The sequence below is a fragment of the Falco punctatus genome (genome assembly GCF_963210335.1).
Source record: "Falco punctatus genome assembly, chromosome: 7".
NCBI lineage: Eukaryota > Metazoa > Chordata > Aves > Falconiformes > Falconidae > Falco > Falco punctatus.
Window position 1 is genome coordinate 37,788,405 of NC_137587.1, and position 26,648 is coordinate 37,815,052.

Here is a 26,648-nt window from a genome sequence, read left to right on the forward strand (position 1 = left end):
TTATGCAGAGATTTTTCAAACCTTGTTTGCCTGGGCACTGATTTGAACTTGCATTATCAGCTTGTGTCACTTCTTTCAGCAGCTCCTTGCTTTTAAGACTGTGTGTGTTTTGCTTCCCCAGACAAAACTGTAGCCCCCCCTCCTGTTCCCCATATGCCACTTTTTTCCCCACATCTACCTTGCAGAAAGTGATCTTGGCCATTCAACAGTAACCATGCCAACAACCACATGTTCTCCGCTGCAGGTCCCAGCCCTCTTAGAGTACTGCAGGCATTTAGGAACATAACTGAACAAACCTAGGTCGGAAAGTCATGACTTCTCACAAGACCAGCCTGAAAACTGCCTTAGCTAAATCACTTCCATAATGGGGCAGTATTGAATATAAGTGTATGTTTATATTATGTTAGAATATACTAATTAACTTACAGGGGATGAATGTTGACCTTTGGAGGCTGAGTTCCAGAAAAAGCTGCTGCACTTAAATATATTTAAACTGTAATTCAAGAAAGGGATATGGTCATCATTGATAATGCTGAGGAGAAGTATTTATTGAACTGCAAGGAGCAGTCAGAAAAGTCAGGTGCTAGGATGTATAAAGAATTGGGTGGAAGGTAATGTTTTAGAAAGTAGTTCTGTGTTTTGATTGTGGATAGAAGCCACTGGGAACAAGGCGCATTAGGTCAATTTGCTTAGCTTTTAGACAAGCCAGTATAGTCCCTGCCTGCATAATTTGTAATCTTACCCGTACAATTGACTTACCCAACTTCAGTATCATTTCAGCGGTTATTGTCAGCTCTAGTAGAGCTAGTGGCTAGAGCTGATGATTGGTTCTGTAGTCATTCTATGGTTTTCTTGACTTAATATTGGCTTATGATTTTTTCAAAGGGTGCTGCAGCCATCTGAACAGCTGTGTTGGGCTTTAAAAATGTGATAATATGCCTAGTCTTAAAAGGTGTGTTTTCCTCTATTGTTGTTCCAAGTTAAAAGATAAAACAAGAAACGAAGTGGCAAAGGAAGAGATGGTCAAAAAGAAGAGCATGAATAAATGAAAATTAAATTGTGTATAATATCTTCCAGGTGCATGAGCATACAAAAGAAATGGATTTCTTGCTTTTGGTGGTCCATGAACTGTTATGTACAAATTCACAGCCTGTAAAGGTAGGTTCAAAGTATGTTCTGCTACTTCTCTTGCAAGAAAAATATTTTGCATGTTTTTGATCTACAAAGGGTGTGTTTTAAAGAACTTGCCATATATGTGTCATTATTTTTTACTAAAATATTATTTAGTTTGCCACTCTTCATAAGCAATCAAGCTAAAGGGCATTTTTTTTCCCCTGGCTGCTATAATGTGTTCTGAGACACTTTTTTTCCTCATGTTAAAATGCATTAGTTTCTAAAGTCTGCTTAAGGCTAAAAAACGCAAGATGGATGTTTGACTAGAATTATGTATTTGGTATTGAGGGCAGTGCTTATCCTTGCTTAAATATGCTAGCATTAACTCTTGGAACTACTGAGCTGTTTTTCAAATGAGGCAACATATTTGGAAAAATTGCAAAAAAACAGGAATGCTGTATTGTAATTTCTAGGCAGAACTGGCAGTAAAATGTGGCTAAGATTTTTGTCTACATGTTAGGAGGCTGTGCTTTGTACTAAAGCAGTTTGCAGAGATTCAGCATGACCTATTTAGTCTTTGTGGTCTCAAAGTAATGAACTCATGAATTGTAAGAAACTAGATACAAGTGATAGTTAGGCTAACTTGGTGTATTTCTGTGTAGCTATTTGTGACTGCAGATATCTTGTGATACTGTATGTGGCCCTTAAGTGCTTCAGTTAATGTGAACTGTTCTGTTCAAAGAAGGCATAACTTCAGTCTATATTGGCTGGTTTTGTTGCTATTGGAAGGAAATATGTATTCTGTACAATCCACCACACTGATTTGAACTCTGATAGCTTGGTGTTTACATCTTCCAAGCACACTCTCACTGAAAGTACCCTTCCATTTGGCACGGGGCATATCTGTGCACTTCACATCTTTTACTTTTTACCTCTTTTCTTGCCAATAAGAAAACTCACTTGTCCTGAAATTCAGAGACAGTAGGGTGAAGCTATCCAGCTTTCTTAGCACTTGGCTCTGCCTATCAAGAATGCCAAATAATTTGATCATACTTAGTTTGTGAAAAGTTTGCCCTTGATGCTGATTATCTAGTTGGTGTGAATGGCAGGAATCCCTACAGGTCATATCATCTCTTCTTAGAAAGCTTTTTTTTTTTTTTTTAATAGGTTACTGAAAGATATTCTCCCTGCCCGCCTCCCTCTTCTGATTAAATCTCACAAAATCATCAATGGAAAACTTTATCTCCTTTATATCCTTCTCTGTAGTTGTTTCTTCAGATGGCAATTTCATGTTGTATAAATCAAAGATAGTCTTACATTTGTGAGGGGCTCTGTCCCCCTTCGAAATACTTATTTTTAATATTGGGGAGGGAGGAACTCAGTTGCTGGGTTTTAGTGAAGTGAAACGAGTAATTCAGTTTGAATCTATACAGTAAGCCCAGTGTCTCCTATTTCTTCCCTTTTTAGCCCCTTTTGAAAAACTGTAGAAGGGTGCTTTGATCACATAGCAGATTGATCTAGAAAATGCAAGATTCTTCTACCAGACCCCCTGAATTCATGAAACAGCAGGATGCAAGGAGATCTGTTTAAGAGGAAATAAGAAGTATTTATAATTCAGGGTGATATGAAATATGTATGAGGTGTTTGTCTTCTAAGGTGGACATTGCAGACCTCAGAAGTAGCAGGTAATTCAACATTGCATCAACTAACATGGTGGTAAGAGTGATTATGACACAGAGGACAAGATCTACTTGTTATGGTTCACCTACCAACTATGCTGAGTTTTCTGGCAGATGGCAAGTGCAGATTATTGCTTTAGATCAGAGCTTACCCCGCCTGAGCTGGAAGACAGGGTTGAGAGTACCCTGAGGGTATCTGGTCTTACTGTTAAAGACTGGCAAAGAAAATGTTACGTACCTCAGCCTTTTCCTCATCTTTTGTGGCAGTGTTCCCCCCTGCATCCAGGAAAGGATGCATATTATCCTTGGCCCTCCTTTGGTTTCTAACATATATGTAAAAACATTTTTTGTTCTCTTTAACTGCAGTGGCAGCCTGAGTTCTTGCTGGGCTCTTGCCTCTCTAATCTTTGCCCTGCATAACCTTCTGATGCCCTTATAGTCTTCCTGAGTTGCCTACCCCTTCTTCCAAAGATCATAAACTCTCCTTTTTTTCCCCCAGTTTCCAGCCAAAGCTCTCTGTTCATCCAGGCTGGTCGTCTTCCCCACCAGCTTGTCTTTTAGCACATGGACAGCCTGCTCCTGTGCATTTAAGACTTCCTTCTTGAAGAATGTTCAGCATTCCTGGATCCCTTTGGCCCTTCAAAACTGTCTCTCAGGGGACCCTGTTGACCAGGCTCTTAAAACAGGCTAAACTCTGTCCTCCAGAAGTCCAAGGTGGCAGCTCTGCTGACCCCCCTCCTTACTTCTCTGGGAATTGAAAATTCTTGTGATCACTGTGCCCAAATCAACCTCTGACCACCACATCGCCCACCCGTCGTTCCCTGTTTGTAAATAGCAGGTCCAGTGTGGCAGCTCCTCTGGTTGGCTCCTTCACCAGCTGTATCACAAAGTTACCTTCCACACACTTCAGGAACCTCCTGGACTGTTTCCTCTCTGCTGTGTTGTATTTCCAGCAGACATCCGGTGAGTTGATGTCCCCCATGAGAGCAAGGACTAGTCATCATGAGACTTCTGCCAGGTGTTACAGACCACCTTGTTGTGTGGTCTGTAACAGGCTCCCACCAGGATATCTGCCTTGTTGGCCCTCCCCCTGATTCTTACCCATCAACACTGAACGCTGTCGTCACCATCATTAGGCTCTAGGCAGTCAAAACAAACCCTAACATACGGGGCTACCCCACTGCCTCTCCTTCCTTGCCTATCCCTTTGGAAGAGTTTGTAACCATCCATTGCAGTACTCCAGTCACGTGAATCACCCCACCGTGTTTCTGTGATGGTGACTGTCATAATATTCCTACTACATGAAGGCTTCCAGCTCCTCCTGTTTGTTGCCCATGCTTCTGGCATTGGTATAGATGCACTTCAGTTGTTCTATCCATCCCGCCTCCAACACTGGCATGCCTCCCCCAGGCTTATCTCTTAGCAAGTCTGGTTTTATTCCCTTACCCCTTTGAATCTAGTTTAAAGCTCTTTCAATGAGCCATCTTACCTCCTGACCTAGAAGCCTTTTACCCCTTTGAGACAAGCGAACCCTGTCTGTTGCCAGCCAGTCTGGTGCTGTATAAACTGACCCATGATAAAAATGATAAAAAAAAATCCCAAAACATGATAAAAACACCACCAAAATTTTAAGTCTTAAGCTTTTAACTTTAATTGTCTTAAATATGCCTAGTATACGTGCATGTGGTAGCCAAAGTTAGGCCATTTTACCATAAAGTATAGGTGGAGATTCCATGGCATTTTGTGTTGAAATTAATGTTTTACATTTGCTGTGCAATTTTTTAACAGGTAATACTGATGTCTGCTTTCATCAGCTGTGAAGAATTTGCTGATTACTTTGCACTTCCAGTTCGTAATGGTCTGAATCCAGTCTGTGTATCAAAGGGGGAAGGCAAACATTATGCAATTGAAGAATATTATCTTAATGATTTGAAGCACGCTGTTCATTTCAAGATATTGCAAATATAACTTTATTTCTTTGGACATAGTCAGCAAGAAATTGGAGTAGTTAATTGGAGGCTGTGCGATAAAATTACAACAACCAATTTTACATCATAGTTCTACGTAAGAATTAATATATGATGATAAAACAGGAATCTTCTTACCAGCAGCCTAGTTTTTCTTTCATGTAACAGAAACGGAACGTAAAGGACTGAGTACTTAAAGTAGTATGACATTTTGTTCAGTAGTTTACATCCAAGACAAATAATGTAAAAGCCTGTGAAGAAAGTAACATATAAGGATTTATAGATCTACGTGAATACAGGTGACAAACTTGGGGGATATGTCCTGGCTTGGTTCATACTGCTATTATGTATTAAAGGCAGAAAGAGCTAGGAAGTTAAGAGAGTCATCAGAAAAGAAGCATTTATGATTAGAAGTTTGATGTTACCAAGTCGGCTTCTGTGTCAGCCGAGGCTCACGTGCTTCCTATTTTTCCCTTTTTGTTTGTTTTTGGTTTTTTTAATAGTCTCAGAGCTGTTATGCCGTAGTTTTGAACATATTTATGTTGTAGCCATGTAGGTCACCATGGCAAGTAGGTAATTTTGAGTAATGAAAAATACGTTAGAATAACATATAGTCACTAAATCCCCAGTGGCCACCGAACAGCTCATATGGCTGCACTGGAGAATTGCTGCTCTGATGCCTAAGGAGGGTAATAATAGCTGAAGATTCATTTGCTGTGCTAGTCTTCAGCTTATAAACTACACAGCATATTTGTAGAGCTCCTGACATGCTATTGTATAGCATGTATCTGCACAGACAAGAGATAGCAAAGGAATAAATGTAAGTTTAAATTAACCTGGTATCTCTGGTTTTATAGTAGGGGTTTGTTTTACAGTGGTGAAGTTCCTACATAGCTGTGTGACACTTGAGTGGCTGAACTCTTTCAGACTGTTACGGTCCAAGGTAAAATAAACAGGTTAAAGCAAAGTAGAACAAATGCACTCAGGCTGTAATAGTGACAACCACTCTAAAAATAACTGGGGCATGGCAGTAATTACTGGTCAATTCTGATAATTCAAAACACTGTTACAGTGTTAATGCAATGAAGAAAACAGGATGCACTTAAAAAGTAGCAGTATGTGAATATACTATTATTATTTAGCTTTCATCTCTCAATTATGCAGAAACTAAATTAGGGACATAAAGCAAGCAGGTAGTTTAGGGGAAACCCAGAAGAAAATGATTGCTCATGCTGTACACAGCACAGGTATTGGTTATGCCTTGACACAGGAAAGCTAAAACAAAAGCCTGTGAACTGCTGAAGCTTTAATACAGCCAGAAAAATAAAATAAATAGTTATAGTAGTTGGCCCATCTGTTTTTATACATTAGTATGGCAGCTCAGATAATACGGAGGAGATTATGTAATACGATTTTTGTATAAGATTTTTTGATGATTGATGCCAACAGAGAGATAACCAAAAAATTCCGTAAGAAGTCTACTTCAGTCAGGTTGCATTTGTCATGGCTGAATGTCAGCTGCCACACCTTTCACCTCAAAGACCATGAACAAAAGGAACTGCTTTCAGAGCTTATACCTTTTTATAGTTTTTATTTTCTCTGTATATATGAGCATTTAGCTTTGTGTTGTTGTTTGTTTTTTTTTTAATTTTCATCTTATTCTTTGTTGTGTTGTTGTCCTAGCTGTAGCCATTCAGTTGTTCAGTAGGAGAAGGGTGTGATTGTCCAAGAAATTACTTGTACCTTAGGGCAACAATAAAAGCACATAAGTGCACTTGATTTTTTCTCTCTCTCTCTCTTTTTTTTTTTTTTTTTTAAGATATATGGAAAAAAGAAGGAATTGAATTAGAAAGCACTGATGTTTAGTCTTGCATCTTGTTTCTTATGGTGTTATGTGTGGAGATTTTCTCTGACTAGTACTTCTATTGTAAAAATACTCAAAAATGTAGAAGGCCTAAGACTATTTATGTAACAACTAATAAAAATGAAAGCAGAGCCTTAGTGTTAAGGCAGTTAGTGAGTTAATGCTGCCATATGGAAGCAGGGGCACATTTTTCATCATACTAAAATCAAAATCGGTTAGCTAACTGCCTGAGGTACAGGCTTCAGGCTTTGGTTCCTAATATTTTATTTTTGCCTATAAAAGCCTGTAAAATTCACATAAAAGAATACAGAAGCTAAAAGAAAAAATCTTTGCTTTTTAGATAACCAGATTTTTTCCAAGTTTCCTTTTGATTTTAAAATTAATAGCTATAAAATCAGATTACATAAATCACAACTCATTCCTTAAAGCATCTTGATGGAAATCAGTTTAGTCCTTTGTAACAATCTCATTTGCTATGAGGTATGAACCTTTGTCCCTTCTCAAAAAATCTTAAAATAATTGGATGTTACTGTATAAATGTAGAATTCTTGCATGAATCCTGCAATGCTTTTGGCTTTAATGTATCACTCGTTTCTGTCAAAGATAGTGTTTCAAAGCTATGCTTGAAAGTAAAAATTCCCTTTCATCAGTTTGTCTTGGATAATCTGGGAATTCACTGATAGCAGTTGTGATTTGGAAGATAAATAGAAATGCCCGTCATTATTTTTTCTTCTTTATGCTTGTTTGCAGTAAACACTTTGCTGTGACTAGATAGACATCTAGCTGAAACAAAGATAAAACTTGAATTTCTTCATTTGTAGGAGAGAATAAAAAGTAAGAGGGAAGGAAGGGAGACAAACTTTATGTAGCACTGGCTTACCCTTGCCCGATATCGGGTCATTTATAGGTGCCACCATTTAATTTTTGAGTATGGGTTTAGTAGAAGGTAGTTTCTCTTTCTTATGGCATACTGGCCTTTAAGCACACTGTTCTGTATATTTAACTGGATCGTTACTGTGTCATATCAGCACCCTCTTAAGCTCCAAGGAATCAGTGAAACATAGGTTTTGATGTAAAATGCATGGAGCCTGTATCTGTAGGCAAATTTAAAGCTAGTTTTGTAAATGCTTACCTGTTGCTGTACTGTGATATTGGCGATATCAAATGCAAATTAATAGTGTGGTTAATTCTGTGAGAAGATCTTACAAATGTAAGCTAGGGGGTCTGTTTGTTAGTCTTTGGCAGTAAATCTGTGAAATCCTGTGTCTACTTTTTACCTAATGGCAAAAAATGTGTGTCCTGTTTTTAGCTTGCAAATGTAAAAACTTCTTTGTATCCTTGTAACTGAAGTCAGAGTCCAGATAAAAGGTAGTGAACTGCTGTCAAGAGCTGTTCTGATTATGTGACGTTATTTCAGTCAGCTCTGACTGGGCTTTTGGTTTTGCTGTTCCACCACATCGTTACCTTTTATTAGGAGTGATGTGGAAGCCTTGTCGCATTAAAGAATACTGAAGGTACAAGCAGTAGCAAAATTCAAAAGACAAATTTGACAGTTACTTAAGGAGGGATCATCTAAAACCAAAAATGTTGTGTTTGAGCAGCCCAGAAAAGATTAAAATAACTGTTCTTCCTACATTCTTATTTACTGTTGAGGAGGTTTATAGGTAGCAGTAATACCTCTTTCTGGCTTTCATTTTGCTTTGTTAGATAAGGTAAGTCTTTGCTATTCTCCTTTTACAAGAAAGTCTCTTCATTCTTCTGGTCGGTGAATTAGTCATAATTTGCTTTTGTTCAAGTTCCAGCTGGTCCTCTGCAGATCGATTGTCAGTCCCCATCAGTTTCCCCAGCACCACAAACTGAGTACGTGTTGGCTTCAAGAGTTCTTTTACTTCAGAGGCTGGCAAGTATGCTGGCTGAAAACTTTGACAAGACCTGAGTCACTTCAGAGTGATGGGGGCAGTTCTGTACAATGCCACCAACATAGCATTCTTAGAATGACCTTTCCTGACCTACGGTCATGCTCGCTTTTCATCAGCGTTACAGTGGAAGGTAACTGTTTCCTTATGATCAAAGTAGGTGATCCAGGCACTCCTTATTTCCAATTACAACCGATACAGCATCAGCTTGTATACAAAATCTGTAATCCTCAGATGCATAGGTTTACACATTGTCTTACTGGATTTTATTTGACTTCAGACAATTAAAGGACATTATATGAATGATACTCTTTATCAGTACACATGTGATGCATTCCAGCTTTATCAATGTATCTTTTTCAGGTTTTTTGCTTATTGAAAACTTGTGCAGAATCTTTTGCTTATATGGTAACTGAATTTTTTTGTGCTTGATTAAAATAAAAGCAAACCCCTGTGAAATGTGGACAACTGCTAAATACCTTTTGCTTCATTTACAGGGGAACCGGGAATATCTTAGTTTTTTGCATAGAAACGTTGTGCTACTCTTGGATGTTCAGCTTGCATTTTGAATTCCTTTCTAGGAATGATTTCTTTTCCCCTACACTTTATGCTTGTTGGAAGTCCCTTGCTACAGCTGCATCTTACCTCTTGTTGGCATTTATCTGCACATATTTACCAAATACTACTGCTGTTGCATTTTCATTGTTAACTGTGTGGTCCAGTTGTTATGGAGTGTTATGTTTAAAGGACAAATGCTCAGTTTTCACTGTTGCTTCAGTTATAATACTGTTCCTTAAAAACAGAAATGAGAAGTCTAGGCCTCAATAAAACTGTATTTAAATACAATAAACTACTATTGTAGTAGATCAAGCAGCAGGTGAAGGTGATTGATCAGCTAGGAGAAATGCTTAGTTGAGCATAAATGTAAATGTGTAGGTTTCATAGCTAGTGATAAAATACGTGATCTCTTAGGGCATACACATGCATGATCACTTGAACCTATTGGTTTTCTTGGGAAAATCTGGAATGACTTAAACTGTTAGGTTTCAGCATAAAAGTAAATAGAATATTTCACATGAGGGTGAAAGGAGGGGAGAGGAAAGAACTTCAAAGGAATAGTAGGAGGGAGAGAATTACAGTTTTATTGTAGGATTTCTAACCATGTGAATGATGTGGAAGGCAGATTACACTGCAATACAAGTAGAGATAGCAGTTAGGCCAGTAAAGAGTTTTCCTCTAGAATGAGAAGAAACCTTGAGAATGAAACGTGAGCAATGATCAAAAGCCATTTTCCCTGCAAGGGAAAAATGTGTAAAATTATAGACCATTCCCAGAGCATGTCCAGTTCATTAAGGATTTGCTTTTAAAAACTGACAGGAAATGAAGTTACTCTTTGCTTTGAAGACTTGAGGTTTGTATTCTTAAATATTAAAGCCCTGAATTTGTGACAGAATGCTAAAAAACAGTGTAGACAGAATCATTATGGTTGTGTTGTGTACAACAGAATCATGGTTCTTTGACAGGATGTGACCTAAAACACAGGATCTGTTAAATGCAAAGGTAATGTACATGAGAAAGAGGTCCATGATTTATTTGGCAAGCAATAGAGACCTGCATTATAACACCTGTGAGAAGGATGGTGCCTGCCTTATACAAATTCCTCTCATTCTTGTCATCCTGTTCCCATGGCCTGTGGTTAGTCTTATGTGCTTGACAGTTCTGAGTAAGAGTATGTTCTGCAAATGTTAGGGAATGGAGTGTGGGCTAGTGCTCATCTTAAGCCAGTAAATATCAGAAGTATTTCTTTAGGATTAGAATGGTAGGATGCTTGAAGGAAGATATATATTTAGAATGTAAGGAGTGCTTCAGATTAAGTTACTACTTCGTACAGCTTCTGTGCTGGATCAGTTTTAATTGAGAAGCACCTGACAAATAGAAACATGTACATGATCTACAGTCTTAGCTTGTTATACTGTGTTAACTCTCTACACAGCTTCCTTCTCAAAGAATTGAGCAGCTAGTCATAGTAGAGGAAATGTATGGAGTAGCAGTGTCTTTGATGGAGTCATTTGATAAGTTGGAGATGAAAAGCAGTAGGTAAAATACAGTTCAAGATCTGGAATCAGCGGTTCTTTGGGGGAGTGAGACGTTAATTAAGGAACAGCAGCGTACTGCATGCTTTTTAGCATATTATACCTTCTGTTCATTATATAGTTTGAGAGTAGAGGCTTTCAAGATGCCTAAAAAAATTTACTTCAGGAGTAATTACAACAAAAAATAAGAGTTCTGTATTATGCTAAGGTGATTTTTAGCTTCTTGACTCATAACAAATTAATCGAAGGTGTTTCCCTTGAAGTTTGTCATGACCTGTAGTTATTGATAATGATTAGCTTTTTTGCATGCTAGGCTTTTGTTAAAGGTGTCCAGTGTTATTTTTAGAATACAGGAGTTACATGTGCTTGAAAAATTATTGAATAAATTTGCATAAATTTGGCAGGAGTATCCTACGTTTTTATTTTAATATCTTTGGTAACCAAATTTGATTAATGTCCTTGCTAAAAAAGAATGTTTCTGTTTTGACATAATTTTGAAGTTCCAATTTTTATATATCATGTTTTTCAGAAAAAATGGTTGCTAATAATGTTTTGAATTCTGTTTCTTCAGGAAGTGTAAATAATACATGTTAGAAAAAGTGCATTGCTGCTTGTTTAAGAGTAAAATAACTTGGGGTAGTAGAGTAGACTGAGGTTGTAAAACTAATGAAAACTGCATGTTCTTTTTAGGGAGAAAAAAAACCTTCAGTGTTAATCAAAATGTGGAAGTGTGCTAGTATTTTTACCAGGTGAGTGTATGTCTTAATAACTTTCTTTTTCCTTATATATAATCTAATGACCTTTCTTTTGGCACTTCTTCCAGGTATTTATTAAACATACATTTAACTGTAGTTGATAGGTCTATATTTGGGTATTTTCTTGTGGACTTGCTTAAATGTGGCAATAATTGGAAGACCTGGAAGTCAAAAATGAAGACTTCGTCTGTCTTAAAAATGAAGTTACAGTAATAAAATTAATTCTACAGTTAATTCACAGAAATTCAATTACTCATTCTTTTTAGAGTAGTTATTAAATATTGTATGAGGTTCCTAGGATGTCTTTAGAGACATTTTCTTATATAGTGTAGTCTTTATTTAGATTCTTGTTGTAAAAATTAAAATTTACTTTTTTCTTTCCATGTACATTGGTGTAGTAGGGAATGCTCAAAAGCACACACAATGACATGGCAATTAATGATCAGATAACTGGTTATATATAGTTTTAGTCTTCTTTAAACAGTAAACCTAAATTATCTTACACTGCCTCTAAAATCTAGCTAAGATGTTCAAGTAAGAATGACAGCCAAAAAAGTGTACAACTTTTTGTGTAACTAGGCTGCAGACTAGGTTTCCCAAGCATCACAAATCTGTTAACTTGTGGCTTCAGTTATTGTTTTACTTCATGGGCATGAAAGTTTGCTAGTTGAAAACTTTGAGAAGACTTTGTTACGTTCTTGTGGTGTCACCTTGGAGTCAGGAGCAGCTGTTTCCTTGGGCACAGTGAGGTCTATCCCTACCAGGGCTTTCTAACTCTCTGTAAATTATTTATGAATGTCATTTCCCTGCTGTGTTGAGCTTAGAAGTAGACATGCTAGCACCAGGGCTAGAAACACTGCACGCCAGCAGAAAGGTATATCACACTTGTAGGGTAGCTTTCAGTGGAGGGTGCTCCCTGCTAGCTACAAGCTGTTAGAGCTGCCTTTCTTGGAGTTACCCTCTATTGAATCAATGGGTCGGAGAAAGTACTTGATCTTGTCAGTGTAGGACGCATTCCAGTTTGCGATTAATAAAGTAGGGAGACCGCCTTTGTTGCCTCTGGCCTCTCATATAGCCGTTTGTCTGGTGTACTTTCAGACTTCCTCAGGCTCTTTTGGGTCTTCATTTCAGGGCTGAAATGCTCTTCAGCACTTTCAATTCCCAAATCTTTTTTATTTTTCCCTTTGAGGTGTTTTTTAGTGTGCTGCTATCCTTGATGTCTTGTAACTGCAGCTGATAAAATGAAACTTTTTGTTTAAATACTTTTGGTAAATTCGTTAAGATCTCTGTAGGCAGTGCTTTCTGAATTAGCTTGTACTCAGGTTTGGTTTTTTATTGTTTGGTGTTTGACTTTGGCCTGTTTTATAACTGGATACTCAAGACTGTTCTTGAACACAGGATTAGCAAATACCTGTTGAAATTTTCTTCACAAATAGTCTTTATACAGAACTGGAGAAGAGGGGAGGAGAGCCCTTAGTTTACAAGAGGGCAGCTGAGACAGATCTGGGTAAAAATAACCTCCACATTTAGGACACTGATTTGAGATGCCTAGATCTTTTGAGTGCTTACAATTACATAGCATTTTGTACATTCAAACTAATACTCCCATTGAAATTTCAAGCTGAGTATGCATCAGCAGCCAGAAGGAGTAGTGCTGTGCTGAGGAGTACTTTTAAGTGATTTTTGCCCATGGTTTTTGTGGAACTCAGTGATGGGACAGAATCCACTTCGGAAGAGCAGCTGCAGCTGTCTCAAGTAGGATGCCATGTTTTCACTTCCTGTTGTAAGTGCCTGTCTTGTTTGGTGCTTAAATATCTTTTTTTAACATTACTGAGCCTGATTCTTTACAGATTATCCTACACAGCTCTCCTTTGATTCCAGAGCTAGTCTGTCCCTAGGTATTAGGGGATACCAAGTGCCGTGTTTGGAACTGTACATTGTTTTATTTTTTTAATACATGTGCATAAATATGTTCCCAGAGAGCTGCATTAAGTTTGCACAACCAGTCTTAATTCTGGAATTTTTTTTGAGTGCTTGACATGGCAACCTTAATGTTACTTGAGCATATACGTTGATGTATAGTTCTTTAGACTTTTTAAAGAACAAATTGGAAAAAGAGGTGCGACACTGTTGACTGACTCATCACTGAGCTACGCCTTCAAGTATATAACTACTTCTGTCAGACTAGCTGTTGGGCTAAATGAAAGCAGCAGTAGGTTGTCATCTTCTTGTGGAGCCTGAAGAAGATGGGGACAGCCTTTCTCTATGCTTTGCATACGCTTGGTAATGGCAGGGAATTGCATAGCTTAAAGCTTCAGGGTTTTCTTTCAGATGGATTCTGCTGTTACTGTCCTAAGCTTTTATTTGCTCTACTTCTGTCAATCTCTTTTGTCTTCCTTCCTTCCTTCTCACTTCTGAAGTAAAGTAATGGTCATCTAAAGAGTGAAAGAACTTTCACGTCCAGGTGTTCAAACTGCATTTAGCGTCACTGAAAATCACAGCAATCCTGTGCAGCAGTTATGTGATAATTTTACTTTTAACGTCCAACCACAGAAGCCCAATGTTGGACAGATTTTTGAAAATGGGGCTTTTGGAATTGAAGTTTCAGTAAGATTTTTGGGCTTCTCAGAAAGGTTTATGTCTGTGGAGGTGTTCAAGAAGACAGCAAAAATCCCTTAGTCATAAGATTTCCTCAGGCAGATGTGAAATCCATGGCCCAGAGAATGGGCGCTGGAACTGCCAAAGGTAAGATGGCTAAGGCAGAAATAGCTAATTTAAAAAAAAAAAAAATTCCCTTGGCCCTGCTCTTGGAAACAGCTTGTTATGGCTGAAATACCCAAATTTATCCTGAGCCAGACATTCAGCTTGTGGTGAGCATTGTCAGTTGTAAGGAACTGAAACAAGGGCTAATAATCGGACACTGGCAGATAACCTTTGTATATGATATATGCTACTTTCCTTTAGGTGAAAAATTATGAAAAATAACTCTTGAGAAATTGGCCTAGTGTTTCATTATGACATTTATCATTTAACACTTCTGCTGTTTCATTATACAGTGAAAAGGAGGTAATAATGAAAGTCAATTAAGAATTTAAGTAGACATGAGAATTGGTTTATAGAATTGTTAGTGATCACTGAAGAGAAAACAGACTCTTGATTACTTTCTCCCTAGGTTTGAGTGAAATAAACTACATGCGTTCATGTCTCTCAGATGTGTTTAAGAAAAAGGTAAGTTAGACCACACTTGCTTCAGTTCAATTAAAATTGAAAATTAATCCATCAGCTGTATGAGTTTGAAGTACATAATATGATTTAGCACAGAGGTGTAATTAATTTTTATATTATTGCATCAGTAAATATTTCACTAATATGTTTTCCTTAGGTGGAAAGTGTACCTGCTTCACTCACATCTGACATTAAACCAACAAAGCAGTGTAATTTTGGATACAGCTCCTGGCTACAGAAAAGTAAATATTGTTGAATCATTACTTTTAAGTGCATGAAACCTTTTGCTGGAGCAACAATAGCAAATAATAACGTATAAAACTATTATTAGCAGTGCAAACTCAAACCATTGTGCAAGGGCAAAGCAGTTGTGTTTTTTCAAGATGTGAACTGATTGCCTTTCTTACCAAGCTGCTGCTTTAACTGGTGTGTAGACCTCCAGAGAAGTGGAGTAACAGGAAGCTATCTTTCAATTATTGCACGACACTGGTTTTATCCTTCAGAATACTTTGTGCATGCCGATTCTTGTACCCGCAGGACAGTAGTATGCTGCTGGTGGCACTGCATAGTAAAGCAGTCCCCCAGAATGGGGGTCTCTTGCCTGCTTTGTACCCCGCATTTTGGCTAGTGTCTTGGTTTATTTATCACTGCTCATCGTGTGCTGTTTTGTTAGGACAAAAGCATAAGGAAATATTTCCATTCTTCCTCTATATTGTCATATGCTATGCTACTTTATTATGCTTCTATGGTCTTAGGACAAGAAAATAGGTTTTCTTGTGTTTGCTTTTTTTAATATGCAGAGCAGAAATACTATGTTGCCATTACACTTAGATTTCTTAATAGCAAGCTGGATTTTTCACATAAACCACTAACTTTTTCTTTATGCATTCATTGCTCATTTTTGCTTCAAAACTCAGGTTATTCTAGCTACAAACATAGCTGAGAGCTCTGTAACACTTCCTGACGTTAAATATGGTAAGTAATCTAAATCTTATAGCCATGTGTATGCTGTATTTGGAATGTCTTCCTTACATTTGCTAGCCTGTATTTCCATAACATGTCGCCATTTCACAAAGCATTGCTGTTGGAGTTTAATTTTGACAGTTGCTGAATTCCTTCTTTCATGACAGAGAACGGTTTTAAATCTGAACATATGAACAAGTAGTAGATCTACTGAGTGGAGTGTTGGTTTTAATCTTTACTGGAGTGGGGAAAAAAATAGTTTACATGCAGTAACAAGCAGAATCAGACCTCATGTCACAAGTACCTTAAGCTTTTTATTGACACTCTGACTATATATTGAAATAATTGCATCAGATTAAGCAAATTTTTATATGGAATTTCTAAATGCTTAAATAGTTGTCTTTTAATGTTTGCCATCTGCTCTAACTTTATTATATTTATGTTAAAAACTATTTTAAATTCCATTAGTATTCAGAGTATCCTGGGCCTGGTTGTTTATAAATCTGGTGTTCTTGTTACTGGTTTTCAAGTAATTGAAACTTTCCTTTTCTGATAACACAGCATTAACCAGTATTCTTTCCCAGTACCATGAGGATAAATTGTTTTGTAATAATACTAGATTCCCCCCCCCCCAATTGCAGTGATAGATTTCTGCTTAACTAGAACTTTGGTTTGTGATGAGAAAACATATTACCAGAGCTTGAGACTTTTTCTGGGCATCTAAAACAAACTGTAATCAAAGAAAAGGTAAGATGACAACAGGTAATGGAAAGGAATTTTAGAAGCTAATCTTCATGGAGAATTAGATGTTGCTTTTCATTTTGTTAACAGTAAAAAGCACAGATTATTTTTGGCGTGAATAGTTTATACAAAAAACATAATTCCTTACCATGTCAGGATATTAAACAGTGATTAAACAGCTATGCCTGAATATTTTATTTCGTTCAAGTATTTTTTCCAGAGGAATGTTTCAGGGACTGTAAAATTTGTAAGGATGATTTGTTATTTAATAGTAATTGTTTTCTATCACAGGCCATTTTTAAAAAGAGGAGGTAGGTACTGCTAGGTATTTATTATATTAGTTACTTGGGAGTTTCAGCAGTGAAAGAAACTTTCGTGTCTATTTGTCACTCTTAAATCAGTTGAAAATATCCACGGCAGTGTTTCAAGTGTAGACCGGTGTTTGTAGCACAAGGTTAAGTAAGTTTGCATATTGGCTCTTCTAGTAAGACAGTAATCTTAATATCCAAATGTTTCCATTTCAGTTGAAGAGTACTAAATAAATTAATAACAGTTACATCTTTATGATGTAATATGAAAATATCTTCATTTTTAAATATTATAATGACTTTGCAGTTAAAGCTTGTGGTGGATTGATCTTGGCTAGATGCCAAGTGCTCACCAAAGCTACTCTACCACTCTTCTTCCTCAACTGGCAGATGGAGAAACATTATGACAAAGGGCTTGTGGGTCAGGATTAAGTACATGGGAGATGATGTAACAATTACCATCACAGCTAAAAAAGACTTGACTTGGGGACATCAATTTAATTTATTGGGATCAAATCATAGTTAGGGTAGTGAGAAATAAAACCTAATCTTAAAATACCTTCCCCCCACCCCTCCCTTCTTCCTGGGTTCAACTTCACTCCTGATTTCTCTACCCGCTGAGTGGCACAGAGCAATGGGGAATGGGGGTTGCAGTCAGTTCATCGCGCGTTGTTTCTGCCACTCCTTCTTCCTCACACTCTTTCCACACCCTGTTGTGGGGTTTCTCTTGTGGGAAACAGTTCTCCATGAACTTCTCCAGTGTGGGTCCTTCCCATGGGCTGTAGTTACTCACAAACTGCTCCAGTGTGGGTCCTTTCAACGTGCCCTTTCCTTCACGTCTGTCCTGAAGGGGTGCAGTCTTGTATTTTCAGTTGAGAAAGATGAGTGCTGATTTGAGGGAAGTTATACAAAAGAGGTATTTGAGTGAATAGTTTAAGCAACTCTTTTGTTAGTTACTGCTGAAAGCAAAATGATTTCATCTGATAGAGATAGGATAGAGAGAATGTCTCAATTGGGCCTGTCTGCTGCAAGAGAGCAAAATACTGGTCAGCCTGCAGCATCAGCTTTCACATACTGCTCAGCTGCCCAGCAAGCTTGTAGGTGGATGCGTTTTGAAAAGCCTGAAAATCAGGCAGTTTAAAATTTGGTCATTTGTTCTTTTATGTGCAGGTCGTGCTGGACGTGTTTCCAAGGGGTATTGTTACAGACTTGTAAACAAGGACTTTTGGACAGACTTTATTCCAGAGAAGTCAGTACCTGAGATACCGGTAAGACTTTTGGGGAACATTTCAGATTGATTTTCATTTTTTTAAATGCTGGTGGTCATAGCAGAGACATTACAAAGTTTTGCTTTACTTTTCCTGAAGACAGTGTACGATTTGAATAGTTACTAGTAACTGTAACACTGCATAGAATTCAAGTTGATAAATTATTCACAAGGACCATTCCCCATTAGAAGGAGATGCATTATAGCAGTAAAATGGATGTGGATTAGAAGCAAGCTCTCTGTTAAAAATAAAAATATCCTTAGTTACACAAAATAAATTTCCATTTTTAATAAGTTGTAAACTTTTAACTTATTTATCATATAAAACACTTTATCACACTTCTCATGGTGGGAAAGTAACAGTAACATTGTGTTCATTTCAGCATTGTCAGTTGGGATCTACAGTTTTAAGAATAAAAGAGCTTGATATGGGGGAACCAAAAGCCTTGCTGGCAACAGCTCTTTCTCTACCCAGTGCAGGTGACATTGAACGTACCATACTACAGCTGAAAGAGGTAGGCATTCTTTTAATGCTGTTAAAATTAAGGTAATAAAAATGTACTGTAGAAGTGTTTTTCTCAGTATTTAAGGTAGTAGTAGCCTTAACTGGTACCTGAGATAAGAACTATACCTAGAGAATCTTTCTTGCATTGGACTGTTCTTTGGTTACTATCCTCTTCAGTTCCTTCATTAATATAAGATTATAATTTCATCAGGGAACAATGGCACTGTGAACTAGCATATGTGGCAAGAAAGAATAGGGGAAAAAAAGTAAGAGAACTTGAACTCATTAATAAACAATTTAACTTACACAAAGTAGTAAAATCACACTCTGACACCTTATGATGTATAAAGGTCAACCTGAAGATCCTCTTCTGACCTGTGCAAGGTTGGTGATTCTGCTTTTCAATTATAAGGTTGGTAAGGGGTAAAACATTGATTACACTAAACTTCTTTTCCAAGAAATGCAGAAGAAAAGCCACTTGTATCATTTCTAGCTTGCTTTTATGACCAGTATATATAGTAGATGCTTTGGTTTCAAAATACTAGGCTTTTAAAATCGATTTAAGACTTCAATTTAATTACAGTTTTGATACTAATCGATGTCACTTTGAGATAATTGCTTGCTGCTTGTCTTTTTTTCTTACAAACTGGTCTTCTATTTACTCTACCAAATTTCACAAGTGAATACATTTTAATTTCTCTAGCTGGGAGCACTTACAACTTGTGCACAAACAGCTCACCATCCTGTGGATTTTCTTCTGACTTTTTTTAGGAATGGTATTGGCACACTTGCCAGTGGATTTGCATCTTGGAAAATTGATAGTCCTTGGGCATGTCTTCAGGTGCTTAGAAGAATGCCTTATTATAGGTAACTGAAAGAAAAATATGTGAGAACATTTCTCTAAAAACAAGTGATATGCAAGTTTTCATTTTGTTCTGTTTTTGTTGTAGCTGCAGCACTGTCTTTGTGGAGGTTTTTTGCGGTATCTTTCAAAAAGCATGTTCATGGACACAAGTATTACCCTAGACATTTTACAACTTTCTGACAACATTTGGGGGTAGAGGGCTAAGTTGACCACTAAATATAATTTTCCATGTCATGAGTCTTGTTTTCTATGAAAAGTGCCAGGCAGTGCTAAAAGAAGCTTTTCCGTGGCAGCTGAGATACTGATAGCTATTTGTGTTAACTAATTAATATCACAGAGCTAACATCCTTTTCTGAGTACAAGACCTGATTCTTCAGTTTTGCCTGTCTGATGTGAACATATTGCAGTGTCTGTTAAAACATTTTTTTAAAACAGAAAGTATTATTTTCTTTGTTATTGCGCCCACACAGTTTAGCAAGGAGATGTGAATAAGAACAACTAATTGCAAGAAATGTATTGACTTTGTTTATTAATAGTCCTGGAAGGTGTTATTAGTGTAGCATTCTGAGCTGTATAATATGTTCAATATTTGAAAAAAACATTGTTCATTCTTTTGGTTTATATTGCCAGGAAAAAACTGTGTTTTGCTGACAATAGTAAGAGTGACTGTATTGCAATTGTGAACGCATTTAAGGTAAGTCTTTTGTTCTGGCTTATGTTCCAGTGAAATATGATAGACCAAGATGGAGCTTCTCACCTTTGTAGTATCAGTGCAGCATTTGTGCTTTGAAGTTGTTAAAACCATCACGTTACCTAGCTACTTAGTGATACTTTTTGAAGGTCGTGTCTTACTGTGTAGCACTAGTAGTTTTGATTGTCTCTGTTGTAATAGCCAAAAATACAATGCCAGAGATGTGGTGACATTGGTAGCTATTGGTAGTTAATTGGGGGCAGTTTGGACTGGTAAGTTCTAGTACAGGAAAGTTTGATGTCCTTTCTCCAGGCTTCACAGCTTTGACTGCAGGATTTTATTCTGTCCCAGTGCGCTGTTTTGGTATGCCTGGCAGTGTGGTAGCCCAGTACCATGGACAGGAGTCGATCCCTGCTGGTTCAAGTGGAGCTGATACAGCAGCATGGGAAAGACTTCTGCTAGAGGAACTTTCTCTTCAAAATCCAACGTTTTCCATTATGGATGGTCTGTAATGTCCTGTAATCTTCCAGAGACTCCAAAATCTTCAGTTGCAGATTTAATTTATTCTATTTTGTGTATGTTGGCCTTTTTTCACTTTGAAAGCTGATTTGTTTTTCTGTACTCTGCTGTCAGAATTTTATGAAGCATACATGGACGTGTATGCCACACATACCCACTGATCCTGAGGCTCAAGCATCATGTTTTCTGAATACCCTTATCCTGTTGTAGACTGTATTTACCTCATGTCCTGTTAATCTGAAGGTAATATTTCTATAAACCCCAGTATGTTGTCCAGGAAAACAAACATATTCAAACAGAGCTTCCTGTGCAGTATCTTGGGGGTGTGTGTAATGTGAAAGCTTTATGTTTTGAATGGCTGAGTATGAGAAGAGAACAGGGAAAGAGCTTGTTTGCAAACTTCCTGGTTCGGATTAGATTTCTTCCAGGGTAGGCTGAAGTTTTGTGAATTATTAGCATTGTTTTTTTAAGCTCTTGCTTATGAAAAGATCTCAGTGATTTAGAAAAGGTCAAAAGCTTTGGTAGTAGAAAGAGAAGAATCCAGGGAGGTAAAGGCTAATCAGCCTGGTTTAAGTGATATGATTTCCAAGAGGGGCAGTGTTGTTTTTTTTTTTAAAATAATGTCAAATAAGTGAAGGGTTTTTTCCTGACATACGATAAGGCTTGGCTATGGAAGTGGTGGATGTCAAAATCATTATTAAAAATAAGTACATCAGCCTTGAATCAAGGTAGGGAAATGGAGTCTGGCTATTCAGCTATGGTAATAGTATCCACAGTAAGCTGGAAAACTGTATTATGAGGTGGCATGCTGTCAAACTAGAAGAAATGGATTCTGTGGGAATCTGTCATAGACTTGCGGCCTAAAAATTAATTCATTTGCATTAGTATTCTAGGTATATTGATTTTTCTTCCAGCCCCATTTTCTGGGATGCATCCATGTCAGAACTGTATCTGGATCAATTGGTTCACTTACTTTTGTCTCAAAGCAAGGAGAAAATAAAGATTCTGAAAGTAGCCTGCTTTATTACAACATCAAGTCAAAGCGTCCAAGTTATATTTATTCATGAGTGTTTGTATGTGCTTTAAAACTCGGTCCATTTTCTCTCTGAAAACTAGGTGGCTAACCTGTTGTATGTTGCTGTGTTATCAGATGGCTATTGTAACTCTCCCAACATGGATCAGAACTTAGTCCTTTAAGATCCAGAACCTCTAAGCTATGTCCAGAAATTCAGTGACCGAAATGCTGTGTTTACAGTTCAGTTGCAGGAGCTGATGGCAAGTTTGAGGCTGTATATGTAATTAGTTCATCCAGTTGTGCTTAAACTACTCAGTCTGCATATGCAGCAATGCATGCCGTGACCTCTGTGCAGACTTAAAGGCAGAATAGTTAGGTTCCTACAGCTATTCTTGTTCTTTAGCATGCCTTGTACAGCATTTATAACCCTGCCAGGCTTTCAGCCCTGCATAATGCATCCTTAGAATTATATTTTGCAGCCGTACCACTTTGTATGCTCGAATAAGAGCAAAGGAAGACCAAGAGTTATTGCTCACCCTCAACAAAATACAGTAAAACTATTCATAAGACTGAGGAATATTTATATCTACTTAGGGACCAACCAGGCAAGTGTCATGTTAGACTAGAATCATTAAATAACCGAGGCTGGAAAGGACCTCAGGAGGTCTATAGTCTTGCTCAGAGCAGGTTCAGCCATGAGGTCCGTCAAAGTTACTCAGGGTTTTATGGACAAGACCCTTAAAAATCTGATCTGAGTTGGCTGTGCTGTGTGGGATGTTGGAACAATTGATCTGAAGAAGACTTTTCCGACCTACATTACTGTGGTTCAGATTTCCTTATACACCTTTGTGCTTACATATTTGTAGTCTGTGTTAACCCAAAGACATCTCTGGTTTTTAAATCAGTGTTAAAAAATTATCTTCAGTATAGATGTGGAAAAAACTTCATAGTTTTAAATGTCACATTAATATTTGTAATAATTATTACTGAAGTACTGCAGTTCGTACCTGAACACTACACCATTTCTTTCTCAGGCATGGCAGGCCTGCACGCAAAAAGGGAACTGGAGACATCACAAGGTTAGTTAAACTTTATTTCTTCTTTTCTATTCAAGGTTGGTGACTTCACTGCTGGAGTGTTTTCTATTCTTAGTAAGGATTTTTTGCTAGCAATCCTTCTTTATAATAGTTAGATTTTTTTTCGTAAGTAAATAGAAACATCGGCTTTGAGAGAACATGAGTCTTTGAATCCAGTGCTGAGTGTTTGAAGGTAATCCCTTATGTAGTCCCTTTCACAGATGGATCAATAGTGGTTAGAGATTTGAAAAGGAAGGTTGAACTATATTTGAAATAAACATTTTTCATATGCAGAAGTGTCTGAAGTGTCTCTTGTGTATTTTTTTTTAAAGAAACACACATATCCCCCCCTCCAAAAAAAAAAAAACCCACAAAAAAAAACCAACCCCACACTGAACTCAAAACCTGAAAGGTGGAAGATCTTTATGTGCATCAGTCACAAAAACCCAGTAGGATGCACACAATAACTGCCTCTGGTCTTTCTTGTGTGTATGTAAGATAAAACCTTTTTTTATTTCTCTGTTTCTTTCAGAGGATAATATGCCTTATGAACACCAGTGCATAGCATACAGCGTATTATAATGAGTAGTCAGGGTGGCCAGAATCTTTTCTGCTAAGGTTATACATCCAGATAAAAAAGTTCATTTGGTTTTGAGTTTTTTTGAAGAAACGTCCATCTTGAAGTAGATTCTGTAGTGGCAACACAGAGGAGTTGGACTTGTGGGCTTATATGAAAAATCTAGATGACCTACAGCTGCCCTGGTGGTAACCAGGGTCTAGTTTGTTAGTCAATTATGTCTTGTGTTTTCATACATGTCATAATACTTGATTGATATGGATGCAAAGAAAGCTGTGAGATCAAATTCTTCCATGACTATGTATATGTAAACTACTGTGTCTACACAGAAGGGTATGAGAGAAAGCTTACAAGCAGTAGAAGATAGAAGTTTCTAAGAATGTTTGCATTTGCATTTTTCACTTTTCCAGGCAGAGCGTGAGTGGTGTCAATCAAATGGCATTAATATCGAGAAGATTAGAGAGGTAAGGTGAAATGGGTAAGTCGTTCTGCATATAAAAAGTATTAGCTCTCCTTTTCTTCTACAAATGTTAAGCTCTTGAATAAGCCTACTGTATTACTGTGTATCAATATATAGAGCTGTATAATTTCTTTAAATAAACTGAATTTTGAGATTTTGTTTGTTTGGGGAGGGAGAGATGGCACTATTTAAAGCTGGAGAATCAGGACTGCAAGTATGTTTTAAGGCAGAGGCTTTATTACTTACAGTTGTAGCTCCTGGATTACCTATAGTCACATTTTCTAAGAGACCTCCATTATTACATGCTAATTCTGTAGGTTCCTTAGATACACTAGATGTGGTGTGACTGCTACCTCTTGTTACATAACTTTTGTCTTATAGTTAAGATAATTTTAAGCAAATACAGCTACATAATGAGGACTGGACAATTTGTGGGGCTTTTTTGCTAACGGACTGGACAATTTGTGGGGCTTTTTTGCTAACATTATGTAGCAGTTCATGAAAACTGCATCACAAAGGGCTTCAAGCTTAATGTGGTATGTTGAGAGGGGAAATAAATAAAACTCCTGAACATCTGTGATTGGCAGGGCATGGCCTTTCCCGTTATTACAGCAGTTCATACCTTTGGTGTGAACAGTGTAGGGCCTATATTAAAAAAGCAGAGGAGAAAAAAAAAAAAGCTTTTCTGATAAGCAAGCGTGTGGATAAGAAATGCCAGTATCTTCTTAGCTTGTTTATCTGATACCAAGGACAAAATGAGAAAAAAGCAAATTCTATAAAACTGGAGAGCTGAAGGATCAGTTTTGATAGCCTGTGATAGCTTCCCAGGTAGTTGGTATTCTCTTGGCTCAGTTTCAGATAAAGCAGAAAGAGGTTGTGCATGACATAATAGTTAAGGAGTTTAGAATGGACACCTACACTAACACTTAAGAAAATCTGGACTTTTTAATTTGCTACGCTTCCAGATAGAATTTTATAATTCCATGTGTGTTTTGCAGAACTGAAGCAGCCAGACTGTTTCTGATTATGAGGGAAGTGGGAGTTTTAGTATCCTAAAACTACCAGCAGCAGAAAGGAAAATGTAGATTTGAAGCAGTTGAGTGGACTGTACTTTTGTACATGTGCTCCAGAATCATTTGTGACACTTGAAGACATTCACTGTGTGGTTGAAGAATCAGTGGCTGCTTATGGAAGCCTCTTGGAAGTGCTTAGGATTGAAAGCTTAACAGAGCATGTTCTGCTGTAGGGCGTAAGTTTGATCTTGCTTAAAGTTGTCTGCTGATCTGGGGGTGCAGTATATGTGGTCACTGCTACAGTTAGGTCCAGAAGTCCAGGCTGTTGTTAGTATGTTTTTTACCTTTTAAGATACGAACTCCAAATGATTTAAATGAAGAATCAGTATATAGTCTTGTAAAAGGTTATTTCAGTTCTTTTTCTAATTCTGTTTGACGTATATATGCATAATATGCTTTGTGACTACAGAACTCTACTTTATAAAGTGATGTCAGGAAAACTGGTTTAGTTACAGTGCTGAAATAACTTTCCAAAGTAGAGATGCTAAGCAGTATGTTAGGTGAAATACATACTAGTCACCTAAAGGAAAGGAAGCTTTCCCACTTATTTAGACACTTACTAACAGATTTTAATTTGTGGACAGTTTTGATGTGTTTAATGTCTAACATAAGCATTCACATTCAGGTGGCAGAGTTATTTCACAACTTGAAAGAATGAGTCAGCGAGCGCATTTAACATGTCTGTTAATGCTCAACCATCTGCTCTTGGTCAGGAATGTGTATACAAACAACACTTCATTTTGCAGGTAAAGCTCTTTGACTCTAAAGGGGAGAGCCATTATTTACAAAATTTATAACTGGATTTTTGTACGCTAGCACTGGTGAACTAGTATACTCATGTTTCACAATTCCCCGTAGATTTTGCGATTGCAGGTGGGGAAAAAAAAGTAATTCTTGTTGACAGTTTAGAAGGACAACTAATGTTCTTTTAATCGTTCATAATTCACACGAAGTTGGCTCTCTGTCTGTCCCTTCACTTCTGACAGTTCATCAAAATAAAACCAAGTCATACTGAGATGAGTTAAACTGCATACTTTAAAGAAAGATGGTTTGTGTGGGAAGGCTAAAAACTAACAGTTTTGAAAATGCTGTTTTTACTTGTTCCGAGTGCTTGTTGGTTATTGGGGGTGGGTGGGTGGGGAGTGGATTAGATGTCTTTCAGCTACTGTAAGTTTGTCAAATTTCCAAATAAATTTCTTGGTTTATTTGGACTGATTAGTAGTGATTTTATTTTCAGACCTGCTTATTGTTTCATTGGTAGTTGGCTTAAATGTAAGCAGTGAACTTTTCAGAGCTGAATTTTTAAATACTGTAAGTTGTAACATGGAAACAGAACAGTTTTCTTTTAGTTATTTTGTGTAAACTTACTTGAAATTGAGCGTGCTCTTGAAATCAGGGCTAACAATTAGTTTTCATAGACCAAGTCTGCATACATAATATTAGTGTTGTACAATTGTTCTAGAAAATTAATCTCTTCATGAAGGTATGTTTCTAAGGATTTGCATGAATTAACGTGTAGTCCACAATTACAGTAATGTCTAGAAAAAATGTAGGAAAAAATCTTCGTATGAAGATTTGTTAGTATCTTTATGTTGCTGGCATATCTCTTCAAGAAACTGAACATAATCTACTGCATATTACAGAATATTTTCTTGACTTCAGGTTGTAATAGCTGGTGCTTTATATCCAAACTACTTTACTTGTGGAAAATGTGATGAAAAAATTGCTGTGAGATACCTTGATGGCTAAGATCCAAAAACCACTGTACTGGTATTTTAAGAAAGGGGGTGACTTGATAAAGCATCAAGTAGTAAAAATATGTAGTGTTTGGGCAGTATTTTCAAGTTTTGTTCTGTCTTGGGCAAGGACAGAAATAATAATCTACTCTGATCTTCACCTGGTAAGTTGTCGTCTCTCCCATCTCCCTTTCTTTCAATATGATAAATGTTGTGTGGGTGGTCAGTTCTAGAAGAACT

The 26,648-nt window shown here is 37.3% G+C and overlaps 1 protein-coding gene across 1 annotated transcript; it reads left to right on the forward strand.

The window, feature by feature from the left end:
• Positions 1-245: 245 nt before the first annotated feature.
• Positions 246-24,043, forward strand: TDRD9 (tudor domain containing 9). Its single transcript, XM_080395521.1, is given in 11 exon segments — positions 246-1,158; positions 10,533-14,615; positions 14,770-14,854; positions 15,530-15,587; positions 17,795-17,892; positions 18,275-18,406; positions 19,100-19,159; positions 19,161-19,263; positions 19,347-19,410; positions 19,892-19,955; positions 20,265-24,043. Coding segments are annotated over 10 exon segments (696 nt in total). The 5' UTR covers positions 246-1,158; positions 10,533-14,598; the 3' UTR covers positions 20,280-24,043.
• Positions 24,044-26,648: the final 2,605 nt, after the last annotated feature.